Source organism: Columba livia, chromosome Z (assembly GCF_036013475.1).
Source record: "Columba livia isolate bColLiv1 breed racing homer chromosome Z, bColLiv1.pat.W.v2, whole genome shotgun sequence".
Taxonomy (NCBI): domain Eukaryota; kingdom Metazoa; phylum Chordata; class Aves; order Columbiformes; family Columbidae; genus Columba; species Columba livia.
The window spans coordinates 36230855-36255876 of NC_088642.1; the positions used below are offsets into that span (position 1 = coordinate 36230855).

Sequence of the window (25022 nt, forward strand, 5' to 3'; positions counted from 1 at the left end):
GACTCTGGTGGAGCCACTTTTTCTTCTTTTTCTAACTGCATCACTTCCAAGTAGATGCTCCACCTCACATAATTGTTTGAACTTTTCCTCCTACTCTACAGAGATTCATTCAAATTCATATCATATCATATCATATCATTTTTTCCTTTACAACCTCTGTCTAATGCATTTCTTCCTCACTAATGCAAATCGGAGGTTCAGAAGGCATAAATTATATAAGAGGTGTCTGAGGTTCTGCGTAAACCGTGTTCAGATGCTAAGGGGCCAGTATTAAATCTCTATTGTGCATCTGGACTATACTTAAAAAGGCCGCACATGTTTCATTTCATCTGGCATGGTAAATGTACTCTGGAACATACAGCCCTTAAAACACATTTTTTGTAATACCTTTCCCATCATTTCATGGTTCATGTGAGACACTTTGGAAGAAAAGATTAGCGATTGGCAAAGTGGAAGTGATTTGAGGAACCACAATTCAAGTAATGCATGACAAATGCAGAAGAAAGATAGTTGGATAGCCTGTGCTTGAAATTTTGTAAATGGACATAATTGATTACAGGTGGTTGTATCATGCTCGTCCCCAAAACTGCAGTCTGTGGAGACCAGCTATATCATCTTCTGACACCCTTCTATTATTTCACTAAAACAGCAGATCTCCTTGTCTCTATGTTTGTATAAGTGCACAATTTGGCAATGAAGTGATCTTTTGAATTAAGTTTGCTGAAAGTACTGGTCAACCACAAGTTCTGTGGTTATGAGAAGAAAAGTAGTGCTCTCTGCTAGCTTTGTCTGGCACGCTGTCCTGGCTTTGGTAATGATAAATCATGAATGTCTGAAGGGAGAGTGTATGCATATACTCCCCAACCTCTCTGCCAACATCTGTGAGCAGGAGGTTGCATCCCATTTAGTAGTCCTCTATGGTCCTGTCCTCTGTGGATTTATCTAATCTTCTTCCTAATCTGTCTACATTCTTGGCATTTCCTACATCCTGTGACATTGAGTTCTGCAGTTTTATGGTAGAACTTGGGATTTAATAATATGCTGAATGTTTCAGCAAATACAACAAGAATAGACAGTCCACTTAGTACATCTTTCTTATTGTTTCATCTCCTTGCACAAGGTAGTCTTGGTCTTTGTGCTTAGTCCTTGTAGTTTTGGAGTTTTATAATAGCTCTAGACACAGGGTATCAAAGACTGCTGCATCATTCTGGATCTTGTATTACACAGCAGTAAGTTCCATTACTGCAGTAATATTTCTTCACTGTCCTCCAGAATATAATGAGGAAGGACAGCAGAATTTCAGAATAAAAATAAAGCAAACAATTTGTAGGCCTATAAGAATATGTGAACTTCTCAAGAAGGCATCAGTTTTTCAATTAACAAAGTAACTTGACACAGAAATACTAGAAATGTTCAGATAAACATTGAAATTATTTGTTCTGTTGTGTATTGCACTTATCTCACATAGATTAGTCCTGTTTACTTGTATTCTTCTTTCACATGAAGTATATACAGAAAATACCACTGAACAATTAATTATGACCATGTGTGTTTCCATGATTGAGGATTTGGCATGATGGACTTGTGTTTATAGTTAAAATTAGATTAATGGTTTGCCACTTTAAAATTGGCCACTCCTCTAGAATTAAAATACTGTTTTAGTTGAGCAAAGATTTTTCACTTCTGTGAGCCTGTTAGACGGGTTTATCACTGTGGCTTGTTCAGGTTGCGACTTGTATGACTTGTATTCTTCCTGAACAATGCTGTGGCCAGTGCTTGTCTCCGCAGGGCCTGAGACACCAAGGGGTCTCTTACCAACCACTGCTTCCCATGGTCCTCTTTTTGTCCTCTGACTGAACATTGCAGATGTAACATAAAGGTCTGCACTGGTAGTGTTTCTTGCACTAGGAAATCATGTACATTAATAGGCAGTACAATCATGTAGAGACAATAGTGTTGGGTTGAAATATGTTCTCTTATCGTCCTGCTCCCTCATACTCTTCTTGCTCACATGGTCGTTTCCCAGCATCAGGAGGTCAGATAAAAGCGTTTCCCCAGGCATTGTTAATTTATGCTGTAATTGAAATAACCTGTTTAGTCTGTACCGAAAACCAGCCAAAGGTCACTTACACTGGGAGCTGTGCTGGAACCTTCCCTCCTGATCTCAACAACTGCTCATGTTTTGCAGCTTCTCAGTGAATTATCCCTGTGTTTGTTTTCTCAGAGAATTAGAGCTCTTAATGGTTTTGATCAGAACTTAAGTATGAGACTGGAACAAGGATGAGGAAAAGGGTGTAAGGTATTTATCTTAAAAAGTTTGTGTGACTGACATATGCAAATAAATTGCAAGAGCTGAATATGTACACCCTGGAAAGAAGCAAGAACACTAGCAGGTCACTGCTCTGAGACTCAAAGAACACAGAAACTAAAGTGGATGATGGGCAGATTCAGTATCCCAGAAAAAAGTGTTAGCTGTGGGTGCTAAAACATGCATTTGTTTCTTTTCCCTTTTAAGCTTTGGGTTGAATGCGCCATAATAAGGAGCAATCTTGTATAACCAGAAGAATTTTCAACTGCTGTGTTGTGGGATTCATACTGAAGTATATTTCTCTTATTTGGATGCTTTTGCCTTTTTCAGTTGAGACTTGTCATGACTGACCAGAACTTAAGAGATGTAACTCTGTACCCACCTTCAGGGCAGAGCAGCCTTTCTTAGCATCATGTCCTGCCTTTCACAGAGGTTTCCTTTCTGCCTTTTGCAGTTGTTTTTTCCCAAGATAATTCAAGAGGCCTTTTAAAAAAGCATACATGAAGCTGTTGTCTTTATATTGCCAGACTGTTGGTTGTTCACAAAGTATTCCTGTCACTAAATGATGGTTATTCTGAAAAATGATCAAGAAGAAATGGCTGGAAAACAGAAAGCAAGTCTGGTATTGTGGCTGAGGTCCATTAGCTGGGGTCAATATATCTTCAGTCAAGATAAACAAATTCTGGTTTTCAGTGTATAGCTTAGAAGAGCAAAAATTGTAGTGCTAGGGGTTTTATTTATTGTCTGGACATAATTATTACACACTCCATCTGAAATGTCTTTTTGATTTAAAAGAAAAAAAGCAGTGCAGATAATTGATTGATCTGTATAATGCTTAGGTAGCATTTGTGAGTATAAATTGTGTCACAGGAAATTTAGGTTTAGAAAGGCAGAACAAGCAACTCTTATTGCACTTAAATCTGTTCTAAAGCATTGTTAAACATTTTCTCAGTTCTTCACTGTGAAAGCTGTGGTAGTTCTTCAGCCAGATGCAACGTTAAGATACAGATATGTGAGAAGTAAGTTGTGTGATAATCGTACAATAAATAGTCATTATGATATATATGTATAGGCATCTCGGTTGCCAACACGAAGTTTTAAAAGCCAGGTGAACATTATCAGTCTTCTAAAATATGACCCTTCGCTATCCTATTCAGTGTGAAGATAACAGTCTCTTTTGTCTTAGTGCTGGTTTAGGTGCTTTTGGCTCCAGCTGGAGTGAAAAACAATTTTGTTTTAGTCAGTGGAATGGAGTTACCTCTATATAGTGTTTCCTTGATTTGAAAAAGTGAGTTTTGATGCAGCAGTGTTGGAGAACCTCATACATTCCTATAAATTGTAGCCTTTAGAAATGCTGCTAGGATCTTGCATTGCAGGTTTTCACTAAACGAGTGTGATTTTTATATTGTTGGTTGGCTTGCGAATTTTCTGTTATTGACAGCTTAGTGCATACCATTCTATGGTAGCAAGGAGGCTTGACTGTTTCCTGCAGGGGATCAGAAGCAAAAATTTGAAGTCTTGCTCTTTGCAGCCTCTACCAAGCATAATTTCAATCAGTGTGTGCTGTTGGATTATAATTGCAGTAGATGGTAATTGTTTGCTGTAATTGAAGTAGTGTGTTTGTTGGCATGAAGAGTAAGCCAGGGAAATGGAATTTAAAATTCTGTTGGAAAGAAAAATGAGGATTTCATGATATGTATGAAAACCAAACATCTTTGTAGCCTTGTAATTGTTCAAATAATAAGAATTTTATTGTAGAGGATTAAAATAATTAAAAATATGCTGTGTTATCTTCAAAGGCTAATAAAAACAAATACTCATACTAGAGAAGAAGTCATAACCACAAAGTGTGGTTATTTTTCTTTATAATAATGTGGTTTCTGCCTTAGGACTTGTTCTAATTCAGACCACGTTGGGAAGATCCTTGAAAGATGAGATATTTATAGCTGTTTTGAGATGCAAATGATGTTTTTTGTTCAAGCAGTAAGGGCAACTTCTGCCCTTTAGAAAAAAATAATAATAAAAGTATACGGCATATTTTTTCAGTTGCGAACATCTAGTGATTACATACCTTTGTGTACCTGTCAATATTTTGCATATCTCCTTTTGTCTTGCTAAGGTACTGTAAGGTTCTTGCTAAGGTACTGTAAGGTATTTGCTAAGGCACTGGTTTGATGAGTGAAAAAACTATTAATCATGTGCACTTTTGCCTTGTGTCTGATCTGTTTCCAGTTTTTTCATAAGACCCTTTCTGTTCCTTGCTTCTCTGCTTTAGTGTGAACAATCCCACCTAATGAGAGAGCACGAAGACGTGCAGGAGCGAACAACACTACGCTACGAGGAACGAATCACAGAGCTGCACAGCATCATTGCTGAATTAAATAAAAAAATTGATCGACTACAGGGAACAACAATAAGGTATGGCAACTTCCTGGAAATTCTGGGCCAGTGCACTAATGGTGCAAAACACAGTGTGAATTATAGTCTATAAATAAATTTGATGATGACTTTAGGGTAGTTAGGCTTGTTATGACTGGTACTGAGTAGCTGGCCATAATTAAGGTAGGTATTCTGCGGAGTATCATCCTGAGGCTCAAAACTGCTGCATTCTCTCTGGCAAAATCGCACTTTGCAAAGCCTAAAAAGCACTGCAAAGAACTGCACTGTGCCATCTGAATATTCCTTAAGCATAACATACATGCCAGGGCACCACATAAGTGATAGCAGTGCTGGATAAAGGAAAATGTAGCCACCAAGCCTGCACCTCTGCTTTTAATTTTCTTTTGTGGCATCCTGTCAAATCACTTGTGATGAGAAATACGGCTTAAACGTATTTCAGTAGGTTTTGCATCTACTTGTACTGGTATTCGTGACAAAACACTATGGTCTAAGTCATGTTGTTGCCTGTCTTTGAAGCAGCAAAGCTTGGTCTATTACACTAGATCATTACTTGTTACTGTATTTAAATAAACTTTATGTTTGACTGCCCAAGCCACTTACTTTTCCTCACTTGCTTTTACCCATTATTCTCAATGTAAAGAAAGTTGGACTAGAATGAGGAAGGAGCTTCTTAAAGTTTAGCTTATGAGGATGCAACTAAACTGCTAGAATCTATGGATTTTCCTAGAGAACATCATATTAAATTTGACAGTTTTATAGACAGTGTTGTTGCTCTACTTGTGTGGCAAATTGTCATTTTCGTTTGCCTATTAGCTGCAAGATTTTTGATAACTGCTTCATTTGTTCTTCCTTGTAAATGTTTCTACTAGTGCACGACAAAGTTTTTCCGACTACTGACTTGACCTTTCATGAAAATATTTATATGCAGAAAGAAAAAGGGTTGGTGTACCATTAGGAGAAAATATCATGCATACATACCACTAGAAAAAGCAGTGATAGAGTCACATTACGTTAATGTTATTTAAGAAGATAAATACTGCCAACTCTGTCATGGTCATAACTAGCAATGATTATGGTGAGATTTTTCAGGTAAATATTTCCTAAACCCGTAGTATTTCCCTTAAAAAAAATCCCTGTGACTCCCTTGTTCATTCATGCTTTATCTTTCTGCAGACAAACCTCCCATTCATCTTGTTTTAACTCACCTTTCTTTTCAGTATGTTACTGGCTGCCCTTCCCACTCTTCTCTCTGATAAAGCTCTACCAATTGAAAAGACTGGTTGAGAAGCAAAATCTGAGAAGCATGAGAGCTACTTTGATTTTTTTTTTCCTGAATGGCAGAAGAACTCCATGGCATTTAAGAAAAATATTACATAAAATCCATAAAAAAATGTTTACTTGGAGACTTTGTGGCAAGCCAAATGCCAAGTGGTGTCTCAGTTATGAAATACTGGAATCAGATGGATACTGTGAATGTTGAACCATGTCCGTAAACGAGCAGCTGTGGCATGCACAGCAATGTGGGGCAAATAATTCAGTGTCTGGGGAACAGAGGAGCAAGAGTCTTCCTAAAATGGCAGAGGTAGAACTGGAGGGATTCCATAGGGTTTGTAAAGACAACTGAAAGAAGGAAAAATGATACTTCCTGATGTGACTTCTTGTAAATCTGCTCTGGGATCTACTTGCATCACTCTTGAGAAGCTGTTTCATCCCACAGAGCAAGGGTGGTGTAATTGCTGTCTTTGCTGGGACAGGTGTGACTCGTGGTGCTCCACCCTTGCTGATGGGGACAGTGATCCTGGGAGCTGGAACAACACAGTCCTAAGAGAAGGGAATGTGTGAGCACAGCCCTGCTAGGGCCTCAGCCTTTATTTCTTTATCTAAACTGGAACACAAGAAGGATTTTAGTTTCAATTTGACTCTTGGACACCTGCAAGTAATACTGAGTGGAGGCTTCTACTTGTGCTATCATAAATTTTAGGCACTCTTTCTGCAAACAGTTTTCTTGAGCTTACTTTAATTGCATAGCAGATAAGCATCTCACCAGTGCTGACACAGAGATTGTTCAGTATTTTCATGTATTGTTTTTAGGCTGTAAAAATAAGCTAATATGTAGCTTGATGTACTGCTGCTTTATGATATGCTTCATGGTTTCTTCCAAAACCCAAGAATATTCTGGAAACAACTGGGAGAAACCAAAGTTTCATGGAGGGTGTTTGACTATCCTCCTTAAGCTCTACTATCTTTCAATCTGCAGCTCTTTGTTTGAATGTGACTAGTATCCTCAGAAAGTAGGGCAGAAAGTAACCAGAAGTAGCGTTTAAATCTGAAAAAAGTATTGCAACAGCTCGAGGAGTGTTGGCGGGCTGTATAAACTGGTTAGTATTCTCCATTCCAATAATTTTTCTCACTTTTTTTTTTTTGGGTGGGGAGGAGGTTCCCTTGCAGTGTCAGGGGTTCTACACAGTTTGAAGTGTAATGGCTTTTCCTCATGTACTTTAGTAATACCGGCTCTAGAAGAGAGCTTAAATCACGTGTCTACAGCCTGTGCCTCTTCCCAGGTATATCTGATATGTTGATCTTAGTTACAATAATCTTACAAGAGTATTTTTAGGAGTTTCCAGGATTGTTCTAGGTTTGCTTGCTGTTTCTTGGGTGCAACAAGTTCCATGTGTGTGGCCACATGGAGTTAGCTGCTGCTCTTGCACTATGTTCTTCTAGCGTTCCCTACGGAAAATGAGCTCACTATGGTTGGGGGAGCAAGCCAACATTCATCTGCAATTGTCTCATCTCCCTGTCGCTGCTCTAGACAGCCCAGCTGGTTTGGAAGCACAACCTCATTTAGAAAGGAAAAAAAAAGGGCAAAAAAAGCTGAAATACAGCTGCAACTGATTTAATATTAAGGCTAAAAGGAAAGTTGCCTGTACTCATGCTGTGCTAGTAGATGAGCCACTTGCTTGCCTAGTTCTTCATGTGTGACTGCAGAATTTACCCACTACCAGCTCAAGAAGGTGGTGATTTGGGAGCAAAAAGACACTAAAGAAGCGGTCCACGAGGATGAGGATGCTTCTTTTATTTGAGCAGTGTGGAGACGTAAACATTGTCTGGATTTTTGTTGGAAAATCACAGAACAGTGTGACACTGTTTTACTGTTCTTGTCTACATTATTAGGGAGAGAGTGGGAGGAGGTAGCTAATATTTTGCTTAAGTTTGTTGTAAAACTTAAGTCACAGGCTTTTGTCAAACTCTGAAAGACTGTTGGGAGGAAGAGTCTATGAAGATTGTGCAGAGTACATTTTGTCCGCTTCTTGTAGAGTGATTACCTTCCACATAGTGGTCCTACCACGGGGTTCGTGTTAACACGTGAAGTGGATGCTGGTGGCATAGCGTTAGCCCTACTTCTTCTGTTTCAATTTGTAGAATACTATTTTTATATTCATTGGTTCTCTATCCTTTGACAAGGTGTTTGCCTAGTCCCATTGTCTTCCCAAGTGTGTACAACTTATAAGACAGCAAAGCCAATCAAATATATCTTCTGAGTTGTAGAGTCCTATTGTAAATGCTTGGACATAAGCAATAGACCTGGTAACTCTGAAGCACAGAAAGGATTTTCAAATTACACGGTAGTGTACTGAAAGAGAATTATGTCCGTGTTAAAGGTGATACTCCTGACTTGAGAGGTTTTGAGTATTGCTTTATATTCATTTAAACTCAACTCTTTTTCTTAATCATGTCTTTGGCTGGCAAAATTTGTAAGTTGGTTGTCAAAAACAACTTTGGCCTATGACTGGCAGTCATTCTTAGATGTCAAATTGAGGAAAAAAAAAGAGATCAAGTTGCTTTTAGTTCTAAACCAGTGGCTGTTTGGATACATCTGTGCAACTTTAATAAGCAATTTTAACACCAAACTGTTGAATATTGGTGCCTGCAAAGGATAATTTGAAACAGTTGTCAAGAAGCTTGTAACCCATTGCTGTAGAACCATTTGTTTGGATTTACAGCTTTTAATCTGAAATATATTCAGAAAGCCTGTTGTTTTGGATTTAATGAGGTAGAAGGAGAGTGAATAAACTTAGCATCATGCAAAATAACAGATGGCGCTTATAGTCATATTTACACAATGTCCTGAGGTCTGATTGTAGCTTCTAAATATGTGCTAGGTAGAAGCTGCTTGAATTCAATTCAAATGTCAGTGAGGGTGTGATAGTGTTGGCATCAGCATACAATGCCCAGTCCCAGCTGCCTTCAGGGATTAATTCCCATGTTGTGTTGAGTGTGTCACTATTTGTTCACAAATGAATGGGTTCAGAGGGTATACACAGGGAGCAGTCAACCTCTGGGTTGCAATGCCACATACACCTGTAGTATGCGCTATCTGAGGGTCTTGGAATGCCTTAAAAATACTTGTTCAAGTAGAATGATTGTTGAAAAACTACTGGCACCTGTAGTATAAAACTACACTCTGTTTGTATCCATGAAGAGAATGTGTGCCTTGCCAGCACCCTGGCAGAACTTGTCAGTGGTGTGAAAGAATGCTGAAAGTGTGCTGGTTTTGGGCAAGTTTTCCTTGGTGTCTGAACCTGAACATGAAGAAACCAGTAAGTGCAGATGTACCTGTAAACCACATTTTTTTTTGGCTCCAACATTGATTCCAGGGTGTTCTGTGCTTAGAACAGCCTGATTTTTATGGTCTCCAACTCTGCCACAACATTCCAGCAACTGGGTGTCCCTGGGGCCCATAGGAGAACTAATACCTGCTTTCTCCAGCCAGGCCCTAGATGATGGCAGCAACTAGGAAGCTGCAATGCCTCCACATTCTGGGTGGTGTGTCAGGGGCTCAATGGCCAGTTGTTGCCAGCTGCTGAGCACTGTGCATTTCCAGCGCCACTGGAGGACTCTTCTCTTTTAGGTAAAGAGGATTCTCAGTTTCAAAGGCAGAATTTATGTTTTTGGTACATTGCTCCCCTGGAGTTCCCCCTTGTGTTTTTAGCCCACAGTCTGCCCCCCGTGAGAGCGGTGGTAGGGAGACCGATACACTTTGCTGTTGCTTTTGCAGAAATGGATTTCTGATCTTTCTGGTCGGGTATTAGAAGTGTGTGTTAATTCAGAAACTGACTTCTGGCTTGAGCTGTCAGAAAGGTGTGAGTCCTGCCACATGGCATTCTTGCCAACTGCCACCAGAGACTGATGGTGCTAATATTGAAAAAACAGCACTAGTTCTAGCTAGACAAAACTGTATTGGATTTTAAACAGAAAGTCTATGCTACAAGAGCCAAAAGAAGATTGGTGAGAAATTATTATTGTGTGTGGCATTGTTTTATGATCAGTATAGTCTTCTGTGCATCCGTAGATGTAATTCACGTTTTAAAAATGTGGGACTAATTGTTTCATAAATGAAAAAATCAATTACCTTCGGATCAAAAATTGCAATTGTTTGAGTGCTTGGTGATTGTTTTGTCTAAAGCTAATTATTGCTGGCTTGTGCTGTGGCTAATAATAAACAAATTTATGGAGCATTAACTCACACTTACGTGTCTTCATTACACTGTTTTAATTCCTGCTGTTCATTACTTAGCTCTCACACTGTCTTCAACATGTATTGCATGGTACCTTAAAGACCTTTCTTTGATCTAAATCACAATTTTAAACAGCTGGCCTGTATTTTTGTTTAATAATAGTCACTAAGTGCTTCTGATAAAGTCAGACTTTCTTTGCACTGAAGTAAATGTAAGGGGTAGAAGAGAGTAATAGTTCCTATAGAAATTACATCTCAGTACCTTGGGAAACCCTGCTTGGCAAGCAAGCTGAAATTCCTATTTTGAGTTGGCCTGGTTTATAAATTGCCATGTCATCTAGTTTGGGAGCTGACTGTACTTCTGTTGCTCTTCTCTGTATGCATGGGCCATCTTCTCTGCTATTTTGCCTGGCAAATCCAGAAACGCCTCCAGGCTAAATCCTGCAAGATTTCTGCAAGAAACACTTACCACCATGTAGCATGCACACAGCAGAACTAACGTTATAGGTGCCCCTCCCAGATGCAGAACCCCAGATACCTCTTTGCTATTTCTTCTTGTTTCCAAACCCAGACAGTTCCCTTCTCACACTTTTCTGCTGAATCTGCAGCAAAAAGAATCTCTGCATTTGATTTAGTGTGTAAGCAAATGATGACTGTTTACTTACTTATCAGTAAGTAAACTTATCAGTAAGTATGCACCTGAGTAAACTGGTGTTTTTCTCGTGTTTAAATTATATGCTTTAATGTCAAAACAGTCACTATGGAAATTAAAAAAAAAAAAAACATTGAATCAGCAAGTAGATCAAAAGAGTTTATAAATGCTCTCAGGCAAAGCTATTATTCATTTACTTATCTTCTTTCCCAGTGCTTTGAACTATTCGTGTGGAGACAAAAAGGAAAAGCCCTTATTTTTTAAGCTCTTTAGCTTTAGCTGAAATCTTCTGTGTCTTCCATTATTTTAGTAGAACCAGCCTGACAATAAGTTAAAACTTAGGTAGTTGAGGCCTTTTATTTTCCACTAACTCCAGCAGTTCAGCACTATACTGACTTCTGTATTCTCCTCTTTTTGAGAACATAAAATGAAAAACCTACCCAATCCTAGGAGCATACACGTATGCAGGTGCGTGCATGTGCACGCTTGCTTTGCACACAAACCGATTACATCCTTGAACTGAGAAAGAGACCAAAATCAGTTATTGCTAATCCACTTTGGGATGAAAAGCCACTTGTGCTGATTAAGACTTGTCAGCTGGGGAGTTACTGCAGAACAGCGTATGTCCTTCTTGCATGTGTTCTTGCTTGCACTTAGTTCCACCCGTTATTTCCTTGAATGGTGGTCTGGAGTAATAATGAATTTGGAAATAAAGAAATGGAAAAGAAGCCCTAGCTGCTGGAAGTGGGTGTTGTGGGCACAGCACAGCTGCTTTGTGGTAAAGGTTATAAACCTTTCTTTACTGTCTGGACAAAACCTTTAGGCTTGTGTGGGTTGTATCCTGTGGCTCAGTTTACAGGTCTGAAGTAAGTGTCACAGAGGAACATTTTTCCTCATAGGATTTTATTTCCCTCTTTGCTCTCTCTCCCAGGGAGGAAGATGAGTATTCAGAGCTGCGGTCAGAGCTCAGCCAAAGCCAGCATGAGGTTAATGAAGACTCACGCAGCATGGACCAGAATTCTGTTTCAGTACCGGAGAATCAGTCCACCGTGGTCACTGCAGATATGGGTAAGTTATGCATCTTAGTATACATGATGCCTTTGAAATGCAAATCCAAATATTTAGTGAGGAAATATACAAGTCTAGGCTGTGCTAATTGTAACAAATACTGAGCTTCTCCATTACTGTGAACTTGTATGTCAAGTGACCTCTGTGCCTTGATGCAGAATAACTATGGAGTCTAAAATTGAATGATCTCTTCAGGAGAGTTCATGACTTTCGGGGAAGAAGAGGGGGAGAAAAAAAGCTGTTCGCATACCCGCGCCTGTGAAGTAGTCTAGCTCTAGAAAATAATTACAGACAGTAAAAGTTGGGGGGAAAAATGTGGAACTATCTGTCCAGTTCTTTTACAGCCTAACTATAAAGAATGTTGGCACTTTTTGGAAATTGAGAGCCTTTTTAAAGTATAAAATAGGGATAGCTTACTGAAGTGAATTTAGACAAAGATAAATCTGACACAAGCTGTTCAAATATAGTACAAGGAGGCACCGCCTCCAGACAGTCTGTAACTAATTTTTTCTGGTTAAGAACTAAGAGGGCAAGCATCTTTCCTTCAGAATTTCATCTGTTTTGTCATCCAAGTACAATTACTGATCATTTGAAGATCCTCCAAATATGGAATAATTACTCTATCAAGTTTGCAATATAAGTTTTCAGTATGATAAAGTTTTAAGTATTTGGCTCAATCGCTGAGCCCCATAGAAATCTGGTGTAGTCCTCACTGTGACTGGCTTCTGGAATTGTCTTCAGAATACTAATTCTCTTCATTTGTATTTAAAACCAAATAGCTGGTCTTCATTTTCTTCCCTAGGTAAACTGGGTGCCTGTGAGCTTCTGTGGGTGATACTGTACACGAGCGGTGTTTTAGGAAATAATTTAAATGGCAGTCTTAAGCCCTGTTGCAAAACTGGTGATCCTTAAATATTAAGCTATTAACTCTATGTGAGGTTTTAATGATTATAATGGAACATGCAATATTTGCTTTCGTATATAAGAAACTGTATTAAAACAATGTCCACTTGTTTGGAGCAGTACACTTAATTATTAAGAATTTTTTGCTGTTTTTTCCAGTACAATGCCTTATAGAGGAATGGACCTGAGAGTAAGCTGACTTTTGGGCATCATATTCATTGCCATCAAGTGTAGTTTAATAATGTAGAAAATATATCAGTATTGTAGGCAACCATATAAAAGAGATTTTCCCTATGATTTCTTAAATTTATGTGAATACATGAGCTCTTGAGCTGTATTTCTTTATAAATATGAGACCTGCCACAGCACATTTGTATTTCAATGTCTTTAATTTCTAGAAATATTGATAGAGCAGTATTAATAATAATGTAATCACTAAGTGTCTGAAATAAAGAATTAAAAAAATATTGTATGTAGTCAGAATATTTTACTAGAGGTTATTGCTTTTAAAAATTAATGTTTATTATTAAAGTTCCTACATGAAGAGATTCTAACATGAGTACTTTTTTCCCTTCAATTTTCTTTCCTTTTTTGTTTTTTTTTTTTCTCTTGACAAAATCAAAGTAATTTACTTTTCAGTATTTATTTTGGGGTTAGGGCTTTGATTTTCTTCTTCATGGGCTGGAGCTGAATCAGGGTTTGTATACATTAACAGGAAGTTAACCATTTAAGTTTCTGCAAAGTGGGAAACAAGGCAATACAATGAAACATAGCAAGGGATGAAGTAATAATGTTCACTCTAGGTATTCTTGCATTTTTTCTATGTTTTCCTTCTATACATAGATCTGTCCTTTTTTGGTTTTCTTTCCATATTCCTTTGAAAATAAATCCTTTTGTGTGTATGTGTGTGTGTGTGTGTGTCTATACATACATACTCATATATATATATCTATATATATATACAAATATGTATAAATTTTTTAATTCTTCTAGATATAGGCATATAAGGAGAAAAAATCAGAACCTGATAACCATGTGCATGACCTTGCTTACCACCCTAATGGAAGTAGCATCAGTGACTTACTAAAAACAAGAATACGTCATACACTAATGCATGTGGATATGCTGCTCTGTTGCTACAGGCAATAAAATACTGAGAGCTAAAATGATGAACGCTCTCCAATATGTCTTGCAGAGCTTATGATTGGGTTGCAGTTGTTTTCTGTGAGAAACGAGTTTCTCATTATTGGAAACCCTTATTTTTGGGGAAAATGTTACTGTAGGAGAAAAACTCAGCATAAAAGGTCTTTTTGAAGGTTGTTTAAATAGACAAAATGTCTGTTATAGAAGGTATTACGGAAACAAATCCAAGCAGACAAAAGAGAGGTTTTTACAATTGAGCATCCTGAACAGTATATGCTGCTTATGAGTGTTATAAAGGAATTTTTGGTACTGTTACAACAATGACATTATGGGTGGCTGCTAGTTGAGAACTAGTGAATATAACTTTAAGAGTCAAATTTTGGATATGTTGCCCATTCACATTTTTCCTACAATACTGTGACATTATTGTAAACTCTTGGTTTTTGGTCAGCAATACGTTAATGTTTATGTGCGTTAGGCTACAGAATTAGACTTGTGGTAATGATTTTTACAGTTACTTACTGTCTGATCATCTCATCCCTTCATCCAGCTGCTTTCAGTCTTCTCTTGTACAGAGAGTTTTCAGGGGAGCCTACAATAATCCGATGTCTCATGGCTGTTAAATTTCAAACACAGTTCGATGCCACACTCCTTTAGTTCCCTGTGAGAACCACAGCTATGAGGCTACTAGGGAATTCTGACCATGGTGAAACGCTTGCACTGGTAATATAGAAGTAACACTCTCCAGAAAGAATGCCTGCCATAGTTTTTAGCGAGGTATAGGAACTGCTAGTTTGCTGCTGTCTTATAGTGCACCACTTGTGTGCTGTGCAGGTGGTAGTTATTGCAAACTCTTAACTATTAAGCTAGAATTACTAACCAGCACATACAAGAGGCAGCACAAGGATGAATTCTACCACGTGTCTGCCTTAAGAACTGCCACCGTTGCCAGATATGAGCGTAAGGAAAACAAGAGTAATTCATGAAGTCAGCTAACTGAGACCAACTTGTTTTAACAGAAATGGAGGTTGCTGTGGCAGTGCACAAAGCACTAGAAGAGCTTTGCCTGAAGACAGAAAAGGAAGTGATTCTCTGCCACATTTTATAATTAAAATATTGTTGTGTATGTTGCTAGTATGGCTGCAGTATAGAACACAGCAACAGCTAGGTGTGCTGCTATGGTCCCTGAATATTCTGCAGTTGCATTTGAAGAAGAAATAGCCATGAAAATGAAATACAGTCAGTAGGGATCATTTATGTAAACACCAGGAATTTTTAAAGCAGGCAGTGCTTAAGTATAGCCACAAAAATTCCTCTGAAAAACATTGTCATAATTGAATTACTAGGCAGAAGAATAAATGTATTTGAAAAGAAAAACCTTTGAGGGTAATAAAATCAGGATAATAGGCTCTGAATAGCAAAAAGAGTAACAAAAAAGAAATGGCATAGTATGTGAGCATGCCGTGTGTCTTAAAATGCTGTCCTTCAGAAAAGAAACATTTTGAAGAGAGAATATACACTTCAGATAAGTGTGGGGGGGTGTTATTTGTCAAATGGGAGGTAACTCATGATTTCAGTTGATAAGGAAAAAGTTGGTGTGTGTTGATGAGGAAAAAGTGGCAGATTGCAAGGGGGTTCCTTGAACAATATCAGTCCTAGCTGTTCTATAACAGGCACTTCCTGGGTTAGAGTTTGTTTTTTCACTGAGTCACTAGTGTTTGCAATGTTTGTTTTATTTTGTTTTGCTTTCTTTTAGATAACTGTAGTGACTTGAATTCAGAACTGCAAAGAGTGCTGACAGGTCTGGAAAGTGTTGTCTGCGGGAGGAAGAAGAGCAGCTGCAATTTATCGGTAGCAGAAGTGGATAGACACATTGAACAGCTCACTACCGCCAGCGAACACTGTGATTTAGCCATTAAGGTAATGGTAACATTAAGCTCCAAACACAGCACGTACATTGCCCAGGACACCTGATCACATTCTGTAGTAAGAACACTTTACTTCCAGAGGTGACAAAGTAAATCACTGAAATCAGCTTCAGCTCTCAGTGTGTGTTGGGTAGGCAGTAGTATACCTGCTTTATGCTGAATTCTCTGATGCACAGGAGGAGCTCCTAACAGACTTTCGATCTCAAATCAGAAATGTATTTGTCTTATGCTCATCTCAGAGATAAGAGAAATGAGGACACTCAGCAGCTAAATTACTTTCTTAAGATTATCCACCAAATGAGTTGTCACTTGCCCAAGGTCACACAGCTAGTCAGTGACTGGTAACTGAAAACGCAATATGGGATGCTCACTGCAATTTGAAGGTAAAATGCCATAAACTATGTGTAAGTTGTGGTTTTGCTGTCTTAAAATATGAAGCTAGTATTTAACACAAAGCATGTGTGGTATATTAACTCTAATGAGACAAGCCAAACACAGGAACAAATAATTCAACTGATACTTGTGTGTCTTTGCTTTATTGAGCATGTAACAGAACAAGAAGAGGCATGTGTTAAAGGGATGGCAATTCAGAACCTAAAAGCGAGGGAACCATAGGGTATTGTACTATATACAGCAAAAGAGCTGAACAAGTATTTTGGGTCAGATGGAAAGGTGTCAGTAACTGCTGACAGTTTGTTATTGAAGTGGGTATGTCTATGACCATTCTAGACAGCTGAGACAGACAACTGGCATACTACTGGGAAGTGTCCCTCTGTTCCTGTTGGTGCCAGAGGAATATAATGCCCTGTAAAGAAATCAGTGTTCAGTGGTAGTTTGGAAAATGTGGATATGTATGAGAGAGAGACAGACAGACTGACTTCTGGGCCTCTTGGGAATGGTCTTAAAGCAATTTGAGTGTCTTTGATGATTAGTATCAGTACTTTTAATGTTACCCAGCATTATCTGCAGTTTTAGAATTAAGTGTTCTCAGAAGTCAATATTCACCATGAGAGTGATTGTGAATCCTGGAAAACAGGTAGAGATGGGTCTGTGTGAGGGTCACAGAGGTCTCTGAAGTGAGAGGAGATCAGAACTTTCGCAGGAGTTAGTATTAACAAAATGTCGTAAGCTTATTTCTCAACTTTTTCTCTTCTGGATTATTTACTGTTGATTCAAATTAGCTACAGTCAGATGTTTTAAAGTTGTAAGTAGCTGTCAGCAGCTTCTTCCTGTTACAAAGTGCAGGCCTTTTATTTTCATGTGGTCTCTACAGGCATAGCCGTTTTTGGGCCATGGAAGTGGAAGGCTTTTCCCCACTGCTTGTGCCGTAGAGCCTGGGATTCTTTGTGTTTCACAAGTGATAGCATGAGAAGGTTATTACCCTTTAAAGAAGACAGGAATCTCTCTTGACATGCACCGATTATGTGCTAGGGAAGTGTGTCACTGATGTGTTTAATACAGCAAAACCTGCATGTAGAGCCCCTTTCTGCAATTCCACCATGGCTGCAAGTCGTTTCGCCTTTCCTGCTTCCTCAGGCAGAGGACTGAGATATTTTTAAAACAGGTGGGATCATTAGTGGAAATTTGAAATATTCTGACTGTCTTTTACTTCGAATGTTGGCTCTTCACCTATGGACTTAATGCATTTAAGTGTTTTGAATCCTTCTGTTTTGATGGTTAGATTTCACTGGGTTTCTTCTAATGCTGTTGCTTGTAATTTTTTTTTTTCTTCTTTTATACAAGTCATGTGGCCTTTGCTAGCTCAATTGTGTCTGTCCCACAAAGACTGAAAAGACCTTGAAATGAGATTTATCAGATTGTCTGATAAACTGAACAGTATAGAACTGTATTTTGTTTAATGAAGTTTCCACAGAGTAGGCTGGTTAATGCCTCAGTATTTTGAACAGTAAATAACTGTCAGTAACAGATACCTACCAGTAAAACTCTACCAATTAAGAAAAAAAGATGTAAAAATTTCCAAACACAAACCATTTAGAACATGAGAAGAGCTGCACTGGGTTGGACCGAAAGTCCATCTGTCTAGTGGCAGATGCCAATGGAAAATGGCATCCAAAAAGACATGCATCATGTGTCCTTCTTCTCCTTCAATCAAAGATGCTTCCAGCAAGGTGAGTTTAGGAACTTTGTGTTTAATAGTCATGGGTGGGATTTTCTTCCGTATTTGTATCTGACATGTTTTTTAACCCATCTAAATTGTTGGCCTCCATAAATTCTGGTAGGAATAAATTCTAGCATTGAGTTATGCCTTGTGAACAAGTGCTGCTGATTGCTTCTTTTAAACCTGATGGTTGTTGATTTCATGTGGTATCATGTCCGTAACACAACACCTTGTGTAAGGAAACTAAGGCAGATAATACTGATGGCAGTGTCAGAGGTAGGACTGGAATTACCGTGCTTTGACATCCTACCATGTGCTTGGAATGTTATGTTGTAATTCAGTCCTGTAATGCATGAAATTATACCTGAATTTAACTGCTGGGCAGCAGCATACCAGATAGAACTGCTGTGTAGTACTGCTTTGAAGAAAAATAATCAACTCTGTAGTTTACACAGATATATCTGTGTACAATATTGGTGGTTTGTGTACCATGGAGGATGGTGGCATGTTGGTCATCAAACCAGAGAATTATGATAAGAGTTTAGTCAGCAAAAGGAGGAATAATACAGCAAAATCAGGTCAAATGAAGGAGCATAGAAACAAGAAGAAAGGTCCCTTTGCTTTTTTAAGGACTATGGGACAATCCTTAGTACAGCTGTCAGACCCATGCTGGTGCCGTCATTGCCTGAACTTTTATACTTGTGTGGGCAGATCGTAGCCATAGAGTCTGGAGAAACAGCAGCAGCCTCTGTGTCTGGAGATACCTCCGTGGTGTTGAACCGCTGCTGCTGCTTCCTCCTGACAGTCTGTCCTCTTTCCCTGTTGCTCCAGGCTTGTCACCCCCACTAGTGCGCTGAAGAGAAGAGGCTTGGGAAAGGGAGGAGTTGGAGAAATAGGAACACTAGGTGAATGGGGAATAGGGACAAAGGAGGCAGCAGCAGAACTTGGTGTTAGAGGGGTGAGCAGGTGAGCCCGTGAACAGGGGAAGTACATGAAAGAGGAGAGGAGTTTTGGGGGTAGAAGAGAGAGGAGAAGACAGCAACAAAGAGGAACTTTTAAAATAAAGCTGGCATCATCAAGAGGGAATGCTACTGCCATTATAGAGCTTTTCTTCGCATCGTAAGATTAACCACCCTGTACTTATGCAGAGCTGGAACTCATCCTTGTGTTGAAGTAACTTACCTTTTCATTGTTTGAGACCTGTAGGTCCAAGTGAAGGTAAGAGAGACCTGCAGCTTCTTTCATCTTACAGAAATGTTGCAAGGCATTCCTCTTTGGAAAAGGAATTGAAGCTTACTGCTAAATATGTAAGCAGAATTATAGTGTACATACTCTGTCAATGGAGTTTTATGTTTATGACTCTAAACGCATTGCAGTTTTATGGAAGAGAGACATGAAATACACTTTAAAAGAGTAAACTGAACCTGACTGCAGTTTTGTCCCTGCTTCTTCCATGGAAGCATATAGTGTAACCTGGAACACTAAGGAGTCTTGCTGTAGCTGAGATTTATTCTTTAAGATAAATGTATTGATAACAGCAAATAACCAACTTTGCCTAGTAATGGACAAAAAAATTCACTGATGCCTCAGTGTCAGACAGTGCAGAAAACTCTGGGAAGTTTTGTTGCAGGGATAAAAGCAGGGTTGTATTTTCAGCTTGGTTTGTCAGTAGCTGATTCTTGTAGTCTCTCCCAAATTAAGGACATAAACTGTAGTTAGTAATTAGTTCTTTAGAATAAAACAACTGAGTATTTTAGCATTGGTACATGAGTCATTTATCTTCCATATTATACTTTAAAGTATAGGCTTTAGTTATAACATGTTCTTGGATTATCTGATGAAATGAAACTTTATATGTTGCTAGTTACTTGATATATTAATTTATTTTCCATGTTTCTTCTTATGATTTCAATGCAGACTGTTTTCAGAGAGATCTAAAAGCTTACAAACAACAATTTGAGTGTTTCTGCTTGTTGCAAAGGTCTTCTGTAAGTGAAAAATTCAACACAGGTACAGCATATGCTGTGTAGTAGAATCAGAATTGCATATAGTTACCTGACATGTTCAGTGTTACACTGTGTTTCAACATTTTGAATGACCAGTCTGATGGCAAATTTAGGCATGGCAGTCTTCCCTTGCTGGTGGTGTGTGCATGTAGTTTAGTTTCACCCAGTGGAAGCTGCCAAATGTCCTTTGTGCTGAATGGTGCATTATGTGACACAGAGAAACCAGCTTTTTTTAGGCACTAGAAAGACTGTAACGCCTTCTGTAATAATGTCAGCCTAGCCAAGGATGGTTTTCTTTTATCTGTCTGTCACCTTTAGGAAAGAACGTGCTCAGGGAGATGGAAGAGTCCTCTTTTCCTTGCCCTTTTGTGGAGTTGGACTAGAACAAGGCCCTATGCCAGGCACATTCACAGGTTGCTGCTTTCTGCCTGTTCCTCAGACAGGGAAGCAACAAGGACAGTGCTCACCAATGACAAGAAGCCATCAATTTGTTTTGAAGTGTTCTGAGATGAAACTAATGGGATTGCTGTCACTCATGGGTGACATATGTTTTATTTGCATATAAAACATCCATTTGCTTTGTTGATGGTCAATATGACATATTTCAATACAATGGTCAAACTATCTAAATAAGCAATAATTTTGTTTGATATTACTTATTAAAGAAAAGAAGCAAACTCATGGTGTTGTGGGGCTGTGTGTGTGCATATAAGTATTTATACTTAACTGTTACATATTCTGTCCCATGCATCATTAGTATTGTTCAATCATCTGTCTCAACTTCCTTCTGGTTTTTGATGACTGTATTTTTGCAGACTGTAGAAGAGATTGAGGGTGTACTGGGACGTGACCTTTACCCAAACCTATCTGAAGAGAGATCTCGATGGGAGAAGGAGCTGGCTGGCTTGCGGGAAGAGAATGAGAGCCTCACAGCCATGCTGTGTAGCAAAGAGGAGGAGCTGAACAGGACCAAGGCCACCATGAACGCTATTCGCGAAGAAAGAGACAGGTTGCGTCGAAGGGTAAGGCTGCTGCACAGATGATACCTTCTTTTTCCCTCCTAGCCTGTGTAATTTTGTCACCAGAACATGCTTCTCTTTCATCTTGCTTCCTGTCCTGGCTGTAGGGCTTTTAGGTTCTTAAAGCTGAGCTATAGAACAGAATTAGGACAAAGCTGGAAATAATTGAAAAAGAGTCTGTGATGAATGGCCAAGGTGGACAGCAACCTGATGTCAGAAATCATGTGTTAACAGAAAGCCTGATATTAATCTCCAAGGAAGCATATGTAACTTATCTATAGAGAAAGCAGATGTTCGTTCAGTGAATTTTCCTGTGAGGCATTTTTTCCTGTAAACAACAAATATTTCTTTGTTTTTGATGGAAATTCAATTTGTGATTAGGAGAAAGAAAAAGAGCAGGACTCCTGTCACTGGGTAATAATTCTCAGAACTAAACAATGAGTAGTCCCAGCCATGTCCTGTCTCCCCATCGACATTTTATGGTGCTGCAAGGTCAGATAAAGGCCCTGTTCTCTGTGGAGTCCAAAGTAAAAACAAAACAAAAAAACAACATGGAAATTTGCATGTAAAAAAGATTAAAGATCCTGTTAAATCTGCAGAGTTTTGGCTACACGTAAAATAATTTTATCTTTAAAACAGTGTGCTTGTTTGACTGAAAATGAGTCAGTTTTCTTTATACAGTTAGAAACCTTTCTTTTTCATAGCCAGCATGCTGATTATTTGGACTTAGTTGGAGAACAAGAGATAACACCCCAGCTCAGAGCTAATGTTTTTAATTACTCTGGTCTGAGAGCCAAGGACACTCTGATCGCTCTGCCCACAGGTGTGAGGCATCAAGGAGGGGGGGCATGGATGGGGCAGAGCCTGACTGACATCCAGACTGATCAATGAGAGTATTCTATCCCATTAGTGTCACGCTTCATATCCAAGGAGTCAGGGCCTTCCAGTCTCTCTCCCTTGGGCACAGCCAGGTGGGTTTTGGTCGGGACATTTAGTTCGGCCTTTTGCCATTTTGCAGAGACTTCTGAGCCTTTCTGCCTTTTTTTCTCTCTCTTCTCTCTTTGGGATCAGCTGTTGAGACCAGGTGCTGCTTTCTGGGACTGGTTGCTCAGTGTGGATAGAGTTCATGGGGAATTGTCTTGAATATCTTTTATTTTTATATACATACATACACACATACATATATATACATATATATATATATATATATATATACACACACATATTTACTAATAGCGTATTAGTTTTTTGTTATTTTATTAAACTGTGTTTATCTCAGTCCAAGGTTCTCCCTTCCCTTTTGCTTCTCTTCTCTATTGGCGGGGTGGAGGATGGTCAAGTGAGCGGCTGTTGTGGTTGTATTGCTAGCTCAGGTTAAACCACGATAAACAGGCAGTTTCAAGCTTGTGTTCAATTTGAGTGACAATTTTTATCACTGTATCTTGGTAAAATTATCGGAAGCGTTGCTCTCTACCTTCTGGCAGTAGATCAGCCTTTCATGCAAATGCTGTGTTTCTAAAACAACATTGTTCTATAGTGACTATGTCATTTCAGCATGAAGCTGCATTATGTGAGACTTCTAGTCTTCAGATATTGAGCCACAAATTGCCTTTGTAAAACTTCCTAACCTCTCTTAACAATAAAAAGGTATGATGAGGGAAGAATAATCTGCTATCATGTAAAACAAGACCACTTCAGCTTTTCCGTTGTAAAATTTAGTTTTATTGTATACTGTAAGTGTAAGTCATTTTCAGTCCTGAAGTTATTGCAGTGCTTTTATAGTGACACTTCCTTTTAAACAGAGGCAGTACTACCCCTTGAGCTACAGAATTAGCACTTATGCATCTGGTGAATTATTGCAGGATTGGGGATGAGGGGAAGTGGGCAGCAGATATTCTTGCTGAGGATTATATAGATCAATATTGGGTTACCAAACAAAAAAATAGGTGGCCTTGAGCACAGAGATCATAGAAAAATATTTAAATTTCAGGAAGTATGGAATGCAAGTTAAGGTGTTTAAAAGATTGGTAACAAGAATTTATGCTGATATCCAGAGGCTCCTCAGTTAAAAACAAACCAGCAAACCAAACTAACAAAACAGAACAAACAAAAACCATGCACACACAAAAAACCAACCAACCAGCCCACCAAACAACACCAAAAACCAACTGAACAAATCTACCCCAAAAAATGGAAAAGTAGAAAGAATTTGTGTTTTTACCTGCAGGGATTAGCGTGGCTGAGCCATCGATGCATTGTGGTAAATTCAATCCTACAGTGTACCGTTGTAGTTATTTCCAGTAGAGCCTGGAAGGACTGTATAAAGAGTGGTGAGATCTGATCTGAATTTTTTTTATGTAGTTCTCATGCTTGAAAAGCTTCAGTTTCACTTGGCAAAAAAATATGTAGAAGATGGTCAGAGAATTGGACAACTTACTTGGAGAAGTGACTTAAAGAGATTCTCCTGTTCAGCTTGACAAAGCAAAATCTGAATTTGACTTCTCTTCACAAATGCTGGCAAAAGCAAGAATAGGACTTAATGGCAGTACAAGCTTAGGACAAAACTGGAACAAGAATAGATTATATATGTATAAAGCATCGTGGCTATGTTAGGCCAGGAATTAGGCTATAAGGTATCTAACAGACAAGAGAATTGTGTTTCTGAAGAAACAGTAAGGAGGACTAACTGCTTGGAAAATGAAGCTTTAAAATATTGAAGCTATGTTTGTATAATGTAATGTACGATTATGCAGAGATACCGATTAAAATCTGGATCATCATGTTAGAATTGTACTCAAAGAAAAGCAGAAAGGCATACTTTTAATTGCCCCAGTTAACACAGCTGCATTAATTCTAGAGCTAGCTTTAATATCTCTGCGCAAAACCATGGTGTTTTGTCTGGCTGCCAGCAGCAGCAGAGGATTGGATTAGCAGATGAAGAAAATGCTGTTTAGTTCTGTGTGTGTGGATACTGCTTGACTTGGTCAGTCTACAGTGGAATCCCTTGTAGACAAAACGTTTGTGGAGCCACACAAGTGCTGGCTATGTTGTTAAATATTTCACTTTTTCCTTAGTGTAGGCAGGGCCTGGGACTGACAGGACAGCATGTTACTTATACTGACCTAGCAGTTGCTGGTCTGTCTGTTGGAATGGTTAGCAGGGGCGCTGCATGTGTTACTGGTGTCTCTGTTATGGAAGCATCTCTGGTGGGAGCAGAATTGAAGTCATCAACTGTTGTCATGTCAGTGGCTGCAGCAGTTGTCAGGTGACAGCAGCGGTGGGACATTAGTGACCTAAATTGTGTTCAGAGCACTGACCCTGCAGAGGGTGAGTCTTGAATTGCTCTATAGAGACTGTGAGCTGTATTTTGTATACAGCAAGCCAATTAAAATGTTTGTTTTTCTGTAATTAAGAAAATTTTTTCTTGGACTGATTGGACAGGTATCTCGCCCAGTAGACAAAGAGTTAATGTTGGATTGGCACAGAGCATAACAAAATCAAGCAGCTTCTGTATTCAGGCACAGCTGCCAATTTTTTTTCTTTTAGTTGCTTTAATTTAGTTTGCACTTACAGAGAATTCTTGAAATACTGTTTTTAATATCATTCTGAACTTGCATAACAACTGGTTTATTGCCCCCACCAGAGAAGTTTGTTCGTGGCATATGACCTTGTATCATGGAGGCACCCCAAAAGTCAGTTTTAGGTGGACAGCAAGTTCCAAAACAGACTTTATTCTAGCCAGAAAAGTGTAGCCAATAAACCAACTAGAAACAGGGTTTATACAGTTATTGAGCACTCCAACAACATAAAATACAGGTTTGGATATCAGTTGAGGAGATTATTGGGGTACAACAACATAAGAATAATGAGGATCCACAACATGCATGCATTCACTCACAAGAAACAAAACCAGAGGCCTCTTACTCCAGGGTACTGAGAAGAAATAATCACTCACCTGCGT

General features: G+C 38.9%; 1 protein-coding gene across 7 annotated transcripts in view; it reads left to right on the forward strand.

The window, feature by feature from the left end:
• MCC (MCC regulator of WNT signaling pathway) overlaps positions 1–25022 on the forward strand; it is a 205466-nt gene that overhangs the window by 134606 nt on the left and 45838 nt on the right. For all 7 annotated transcript variants that reach the window (XM_065045399.1, XM_065045400.1, XM_065045402.1 and 4 more), the window contains 4 exons: positions 4584–4726; positions 11807–11943; positions 15746–15909; positions 20858–21064. In XM_065045399.1, coding sequence (XP_064901471.1) covers positions 4584–4726; positions 11807–11943; positions 15746–15909; positions 20858–21064 — 651 coding nt within the window. The remainder of the gene's footprint in view (positions 1–4583; positions 4727–11806; positions 11944–15745; positions 15910–20857; positions 21065–25022) is intronic.